We start from the raw sequence: 8849 nt of genomic DNA, 5'->3' as shown, positions 1-8849 counted from the left end.
TGCCTCTCTATTTTTGCCTCCAAACCTCTCTCAAACAATATAAATCCGGGACCAGCAGATGGCGTAATGATTACGTTGCTGGACCCCAGTTTGAGTCCCAGTTTGAGTCCCTGGTGGCTTAAAACTCACACCAGGTGGGTGCCCAAGATCCTGAGAGGAGAATGGAGGAGAAGGGATTGCGGCGTGGCCAGCCCCCTGGGGGGTGATTTCTCGTTTTCTGTCTCTCTGTCTCTGTGGCAAGTGCACGTGCCTTATAGCAAAAACTTATTTCTTATATATATGTACACATAAACACATATGTATACATATATATTTTATACACACATATATTTAATTTATAATTTATATAAAAGATAAATTCATATGGACATACTCTCCTTTATCTTATTTCTCTCTGAAATCAAGGAGATCAACTTAATTTGTTTTACATTTTAAATTTCCTTACCAAAAAAAAAAAGTTTGTTTCTTCATTAGAAAGTAACAGAGGGAGAAAAAAGCACCCTTACAGGGTCTTCACTCCACGATTCACGGTCAGCCTCAGCCAGCCTGGATCACAGGCATGTTTGGTTTGAATCCCAGACCCATGAGATTCAAGATTTGAGATTCGAGATTCTGCTCATTCTTTTAACCCACAACTTTCTTTTCAGGTTTGTTTCTTTCTGTTAAAGTTGATTTTATTAATAATGTGGAATTTTTTCCCCCAAGAAAACGTCCTTATCTCAGATTTCTTATCTCTCAGATTTCTTTTTTAATAATTATTTATTTAATTTTAATTATTATTATTATTATTATTATTAAATCTGCTAAAGAGCATGTGCACTCACCAGAGATAGAGAAAGAGAGAGAACTGAGACAGCAAGCCACCAGGTCTATGATTCGAACTGTGGTTGGCTATGTGTAAGTCCATCACCATGCCACCTTCTGGTCCCCAGACTGCTTTGTTTTGCTTTGCTTCTTTTCTTTTCTTTTACTTTTTTCTTTACATTTTCTATAGGGCACATGTGTTTACCAGAAAGTTAGAGAGGAAAAGGGAGAAAGCATCCTCCACAATCTCTTCTCCTCCATTTTCCTCTTGGAATTTTAAGCATTCATGTACATGTGCCTAGTGTGTTTTTCAAGTCACCCCATTTGGGACTCAGCACAGTGGGCCACGTTGGATTCAGCACCTTAACCACCATGCCACCTGTGCCTCCAAATTTCTTTTCTCCTAGCCATTTTAAAATATAGATGCTCTTGTTTTATTGATTAAAAAACCTCATGGGACCAGCAGTTGGCATAATGGCTATGTCACTGGACTCCCGTGTAGTCGACCATGGTTTGAGTCCTGTACCTAGTGACTTAAACTCACGCAGGGTGCATGTGTGTGCGTGCCCAAGATCCCAAGAGGAGAATGGAGGAGAAGGGATTGTGGTGTGGCCATCCCCCCAGGGGGTGGGGTAGGGTGGGTAATTTCTTGCTTTCTGTCTCTCTGTCTCTCTCTTTTTGGTGAGTGCACGTGCTCTATAGCAAAAAACTCTCAAAACAACAACAACAACAACAACAACAAAAAACTCTTGAATTCCCTGGGGAAAAAATTACTAATAATTTTCTTTAATGCTTTCACATTACTGTACTTTAGCAAAAGCTGTTTATTTTACTTATTGGTTTGTTTCTATGGGACTGAAAATTCATTTGTCAGAAGTTTTCTCTTCTGCTCATTCTTTTAACGGGTCTTCTAGATTTATCACTTTGGGAGATGACTTGAAATTTGTCACCAATCATGTGGATGACTCTTAGATGACCCCTGGTAGATTTCTCTCCATCTCTCTCTGACTACCATGTGGTCTCCACTTGGCTACACAGTTAGGCAAGCTAGATCAGGTGGTTAACAAAATGTATTTGCTCCTCCTTGACATACCTCAGTTTCCTCATTACTCTGATGACCTCTTAGTGGTCTCTGCTCTCTAGGAACAGAGCCCAGGGATGAATAACATCTTCAAAAAGGGGGAAGGGGGAAAGACCTGAGCCCTTGAGACCTGTATCAATCTTATCACACCTTCTTCACAACCTTCTCTGGGGCATGAATGATTTTTCTGGTGGGAAAACTCAGTGAGGACAAGAGAAAGAGAAAGCTACAAAATGCTGGACAGGGAACCGGCAGTTAGCGTAATGGCTATGTCACTGGACTCCCACGTAGTCGACCGCAGTTCGTGTCCCGGACCCGGTGGCTTAAAAAAAAACTCATGCCGGGCGCGTGTGTGTGTGCGTGCCCAAGATCCCGAGAGGAGAATGGAGGAGAAGGGATTGCGGTGTGACCATCCCCCCTGGGGGGTGATTTCTCGCTTTCTGTCTCTATGTCTCTCTCTGTCTGTCTGGCGAGCGCACGCGCCCTACAGTGAAAATCTCTCAAAAAAAAAAAAATGCTGGACAGCGGTGCAGCAGTAAAACACAATGCTCTGTAAGGCTGGCCTACCAGAAAGGTTCTGGGTTCATGTCCAGCAACCTCCCTGAGTACACAAGTACACACATGCCCAAGATTTGGGGCTGGCTGAGGTTGGGGGCGGCGGGGGGGGGGGGGATCACAGACTCTGTTGGATGTGTGTGTGCTCTCTCTCTCCTATATGGAAGGAGTAAATAAATAAATAAACATTAAAAAGAGAACACTACAGGGGCCAGCAGTTAGTGTAGTGGCTATGTCACTGAACTCCCATGTAGTTGACCGTGGTTCGAGTCCTGGACCCGGTGGCTTAAACTCATGCTGGGCGCATGTGTGTGCGTGCCCAAGATCCTGAGAGGAGAAAGGAGGAAAAGGGATTGCAGCGTGGCCATCCCCCCTGGGGGGTGATTTCTCGCTTTCTGTCTCTCTGTCTCTCTCTGAGCACACGCGCCCTATAGCGAAAACCTCTCTTAAAAAAAAAAAAAAGAGAGAACACTACAGGTTAATTATGAAGACATGGAGATGGACAAATTCAGGAAACAGTTTTAAGATTGATATGATAATGAGAAAAACAATAAAATAAATGATAAAAATGTTACTTGTATTTAATATGGAGTCGGAAAAGTCAAAAGGTAACATAAAAGTAAGAACCTATTCAAATATGTTCAAAAAAATAAAGCCAAAGAGCAACTGAATTAAAAACCTACAAACTAGAACTTGCCATCAGTAAAACAAACAAAAAATTTTTGAAGAGTTACTTTACCTTGACATCAGTTCACTCAATACACTCACAGAGAATAACTACAAGGCTAAACAGTAATGTGTTCTTTTGGAATTGCATTGAATACCTCTTGTTCACAGAGTCCTTCTTTCTTTCTTTCTCTCTCTCATTTTTTTTTTTTGAGAGGTTTTTGCTATAGGGCGCGTGCGCTCGCCAGAAAGATAGAGAGAGACAGACAGAAAGCAAGAAATCACCCCCCGGGGGGATGACCACGCTACAATCCCTTCTCCTCCATTCTCCTCTTGGGATCTTGGGCATGCACACACATGCACCCGGCTTCAGTTTAAGCTACCGGGTCTGGGACTTGAACTGTGGTTGACTGCAATGGGAGTCCAGCGACATAGCCATTACACCAATTGCTAGTCCCACACAGAGTCCTTCTTGAAATGAAAGTCTGTGGAATAGGATTTCTCTATGTAACCTTTCGTGAAGTTGGGCCTTTATCTTGGTCTCTGGGATCTTCAGTTGGGAGCCGACAAGTAGCACAGGAGCAGCAGGACCCCTCCACCATCACTGGCTAAAGCATTTTTGATTCACTAGGTTCCTCACAGCAGCTTTCACGTCCTTGTTCCTCAGGCTGTAGATGATGGGGTTCAGCATGGGGGTCACCACCCCATAGAAGAGGGAGATGAGCTTGTCTGCAAGGTCCTGTTTGTCAGCCCCCAAAGGGTCCTTAGACTTGGGCTTCCCATACATGAAAAGGATGGTCCCGTAGAAGACGACCACCACTGTGAGGTGGGCAGAGCAGGTGGAGAAGGCCTTTTTCCTTCCTTCTGTTGAAGGAATCTTCAGGATGGCGGTGATGATGAAAACATAGGAGAAAGAGATGAACAGAACTGGAACCCCCAGAAAGATTACATTGGCCACCACCATGCTGACCACGTTGATGGAGATGTCAGCACAGGCTAACTTTAGTACAGCCAGGATTTCACAGGCAAAGTGGTTGATGACATTGTCCCCACAGAAGGGCAACCTCATTGCCAGAGATGTTTGCACCATGGCAGTGATACTTCCAGCTACCCAGGAGCCGGCAGCCATGGGCACGTAGGCAGCCTTGCTCATGACCACAGGGTACCTAAGGGGGTTGCAGATGGCCACGTAGCGATCAAATGCCATCATGCTCAGGAGCACACACTCTGTGGCTCCCATGGCAAAGGAGAGAAACATCTGTACTGCACACGCTGAGAAGGGGATAGTTTTCCTAGGGTTCAGGAAACTGTCAAGAATGAGGGGGACTGAGGAGGTTGTGTAGCAGATGTCCAGGAAGGAGAGGTTCCCCAGGAAGAAGTACATGGGCGTGTGCAGGTGGGAGTCAAGGATGGTCACCAGGATGAGGACTCCATTGCCCAGCAGGATCACCAGGTACATCAGCAGGATGAGCACGAAGAAGGTTTTCTCCAGCTTAGGGTGGGCAGAGAGTCCCAGGAGAATGAACCCCATCACAGGGGAGGTCTCATTAAATCTGGGCATGGTATCTCCTATGTCACTTGCAGGAACTCAGAAGATCATCTTTGTGATGCCTGAAGTGCCCCAAAAGCCAGTGAGAAAAACGCTTTGCTGAGAAATTGGAAAACAACTCTGACAATCTGGGAGATTATGTGATTCTAGATAAAATGCAGATAGTTTGATCAAAATCTGCTTGGTGGTATCTGGCCACCCCAGGGGGATATTTGAAACTTCACATGATTAGATTACATTTTTCTAATCACATTCGAGTCAGGCATCACATGTTTTCTTCTAGTTTACCAGGTGTGGATAGTCATTTTATTCCATTTTTAAAAGAATATTCTCCATTCGTATGTTCATTCCCCCTTTCGGTTTAGGAATGGTGGATAAAACTGTTGCACTTCATCCTGAAATCCTGACCAGCACTTTTCTATGCCGTCTTCCTCCTCTTTCCCAATTCTCTCTCACAATCTGTAGATGGACTCTGGCCTGTTAGTGCAGTCATCCACTCATTCACTCACTTGCTGTACCCTTCTTTTTGTTTTTGTATAGAATTTTCAGTTCTGTGGGTCATGTTAAATAAATGGTGAGTCTTTACAATAATATTTTTGGAATTGTAGACTCAATGACCCAATCAACTATCTTGACCAACTCCTAATTTTTTAAAGAATTATTTTCTTTAACTTCATTTATTTATTTATTTAAATTTGATGAGAGAGAGAGAGAGAGAGGGAAAGGGAAAGTGAGAAAGCAAGCTGCCAGGTCCAGTCAGCCATGTGGGAATCCAGCACCCCTGACCACCATGTCACCTGCCGGCCCCTGCCATATTAAGAAGCACTTAATAAAAGATATATCATTTTCCAGTCTCTCAGTACATGGGAATTGTCACATCCCATTTCCTCTCTGGGCCTCCATTTCTTTTATGCCCATTTTGGAATAAATTATCATTTGAGATATTCCATCCAGAGACTGAGATCTCACGAACTTCTCATTCTGGGACTTTCTGTTGTACCACTCAGATGTCCTTTTTATCTTTCCTTAAAAATCTCCCCCTTTTCCACTTAGTCACCAGGTATGAAGCCAGAGATGAAGCTGGGCCCACCAGAGTTTATATATTCTATAAAACGTGCTCTCTTACCTTTTTCATAAATATATTCAGAAGCTCAGAATAGCCAGACTGGCTGGAAAGCAGCAATCAATAGAATTAGTGCTTGAACAAAGACATTTTCTTGTCTTTGCCCTGTTTGATAAAATCCACAAAGGACCATCTATTGCATATACAAATACATTTAAATCTTGCCCTGCTATTGGGATTATTCCAGTCCCTGAAGTAATTTAAAGTTTAGAAACTCAAGTGATAAAATTAAGAAACTTTTTATACATTTGGGATTATATCCCCAAGATCCAATTATTCTCAAATAACTCCAGAAATACTTTCCATTCATCTCTCTCTCTTTCTCTCTGTTCTGCTGAGTGGCTGGAAATCATTAAAGAGGAAGGGTCATCCTGGCATTACTCAAAATAACATAAACCTCCAGTCCATGAGAATTCCCAGCAGAGCCCTTGATAGACCTGGGAGAATGAGAAACCACCGGAAAGGACCAGTCCTCCTATCTCAGTACCCTGGCCACTTCCAAATTCAGAATATTAAGGCAGTATAGAGGAAGAGATCTAGAAGGTCCCCTTTGGTTTGTAATCCACCAAGTAGATTCTGAGCTCCTACCATAGGCCGGGCCTTCAAAAGACATGAGAAGGGTCATCAGGGAATGCCTCATTGGTGCTGCATTAAGACCATGAGAGGGCCTTAACCTTAACCACACAGTGGCTGTGGGCTTGAAAAAGGTCAGCTGATTACAGAAGTGGTGTCCTGTCATTAGGAGTCTTTTTCTCTGTGTATGTGAGGGTCCTGTGTCTTTGTCTGTCTTTCTGACACAATGATTTACTACTGGATTTTGGTCATCTCCACCTCTAAGACCCAAAACTGAGAGCTGTGACTGCCCAGCAGCATCCAGAAGCATCTTCAACTTGGACCAGTTTTCTGATACACTATAACTTCTCCATCACACTCTAGTCCCCTCCTTCTCGTTCATGCTAATGCTGGGGAGGGTGGCACCTGTGTTGAGCTCTCTTTCCACAGATGTCCTTGGTAGAAAGAGGCACCTTCCCCACATCAGGAACAAAGAAAAGGCTTCGGCTATTCCTTTACCTCTTTCACAAATGAAACACCCTTGCCTTATGCTTTGTCTTCAGTAAATCTTAGAATCCAATGCCTGCCACATTTATAATCATAAATCATTGAAATATTCTTTCTGTGAAATATACACAGAGAGAGAATAAAAAGCATAGTTGTGCAGCTTAAGGAAAAATACCCCCTACTCAAGTTAAGAATTAGTGTTCCAGTGCCTTTGAAGCTCCTCTTATTTCCCTCCCAATTATATTCCCTTCTTCCCTCTCTCCCATAGGAATCCAGTATTCTGACTTTTTTTGGAATTTTACACTAAGCATTTTACACTAAACAGAATCGTAATGATTCCACAACACCCCACAATTTGTATCCTCTGGTGGTCAGTCAAACACCACTTAAGTACTGCTGTGAAGGGCTTTTGTCAATGCAATTAAAATCTCTCCAGAGAATAAATCTTTTGTTGGGTGGTTGACCAATATCATAGAATGAGGGAGAGTGTGTAGAGACTCTGTTTCTCGTACATTTTCCTCTTAATCCTCTTTCCTGTTCAGCAGCATCCCCTTTGAACCTGGTCCTAGAAGTACCTGGTCCAGTGAGTTTCTCTGTGCTGTCTGAAACTGACCCTGACTTGCTTCTGCTCTTTATGTAAGCTGTGTTCCACGTTAGCTCTTGATATCTTACTATATTTGTGTGACTTTAGGTCATCTTTACATTTTTCTGGAATGAGGAAATAGCACATAGAAGAAGGTACTACAGTTATACAGTTATCAAAGTTAAGTAAAAAGTTCTCTAAATCTTAATTTGAATTGTATGTATCAAGAATTTTTTTTAAAGAGAGATTTTTGCTATAAGGCATGTGTTCTCACTGGAAAAACAGAGAGAGCTAGAGAGACAGAACACAAGATATCACCCCCAGGGAGATGACCACACCACAATCCCTTCTCCTCCATTCTCCTGTTGGGATGTTGGCCATGCACGCACATGCACCTGGCATGAGTTTAAGCCACTGGGTCTGGGACTTGAACTTTAGTCAATGGCATGGGAGTCCAGAGACATAACCATTATGCCATCTGCTGGTCTCTCAACGAATAATTTAAAGTGGATTTAAATCTGGTCATTGCCCAACTTTCCCAGTATCTGGTTTGGAATTTATCTCTGTCAGTCTGCCATGGCAATTACCAGTAGCTCTTCTACTTTCCAGCTTTCTGAATGTTACCATTTTGGCCCAGCCATCGTGGTGCAGTTGTAGTGCAATGGTCTGAAATGCTGGAAGCCATATAGAAGACCAGGATTTGGTTCCTGGGTTGACCTGTGCTTGTTTGGTGCATGCCCATGTTCATGAGCTTGACCAGATGAAAAGGGGTGTGGTATAGGGAGATACCAGCATGGGACTCTGTCAAGGGTGCTTCTCTCTCACACAAAATAAATAAACTTAAAAATGTGGTTCCATTCCACACCTGGTGGCCTGCTTTCTTACTTTCCTTCACTCTTTCTCTCTGTCTCTCTCTGGTGAGCATGTGTGCCCTAGAGCAAATTAATAATAAATTAAATTATGTAAATAATTTTAAAATATACTTATTCTAAATCTCTTCTAGCTCTTTCCACTGAAAAGGCCTAGAAACCATGACAAACTCACTAAAGGAAACAAAAGCTCTTTAGATAAAGTGGTTGTTTCCAGGGCTGGAGAGGAAGGTGAATGCTGAGCCTGTAATATCTTGACATGCCAGAAAACAGGGAAGTTATCAGAGATGCCAGGGTCACGCCAAAGGTCTTAGGAACCTTGACGACAATACGACGAAAAACTCTAGAGTATCTAGATCTAATCACCAATTTATAGGAAACGTGGAGACAGACACCACAGAACTGCAATTAGCAAAATGCACAGACTGTAGTAAACTTTACAGTTTCCTATATTGGGAAATAAGTCCTTTCTGTGTGTGTGTGTGTGTGTGTGTGTGTGTGTGTATGTGTGTGTGTGTATATATACACACCTTGAAAGGGGAATGAGTGGATCAGCAGAG

General features: G+C 42.9%; 1 protein-coding gene across 1 annotated transcript; it reads right to left on the bottom strand.

Moving 5' to 3' along the window:
- Window positions 1-3707: 3707 nt before the first annotated feature.
- LOC102489424 (olfactory receptor 13C7) lies at window positions 3708-4667 on the bottom strand. The gene has a single exon (XM_006143770.1). The coding sequence runs from the start codon at window positions 4665-4667 to the stop codon at window positions 3708-3710; it is 960 nt and encodes a 319-aa protein (XP_006143832.1).
- Window positions 4668-8849: the final 4182 nt, after the last annotated feature.

Source organism: Tupaia chinensis, unplaced genomic scaffold (assembly GCF_000334495.1).
Source record: "Tupaia chinensis unplaced genomic scaffold, TupChi_1.0 Scaffold000104_1, whole genome shotgun sequence".
Lineage (NCBI taxonomy): Eukaryota > Metazoa > Chordata > Mammalia > Scandentia > Tupaiidae > Tupaia > Tupaia belangeri.
Note: the sequence above shows the minus strand (reverse complement) of the source record. Positions and strands in the feature narration are given on the sequence as shown.

Excerpts from the sequence above, each read along its gene's own strand:
- LOC102489424 (XM_006143770.1), bottom strand. The coding sequence starts at position 4,667 with ATGCCCAGATTTAATGAGACCTCCCCTGTGATGGGGTTCATTCTCCTG.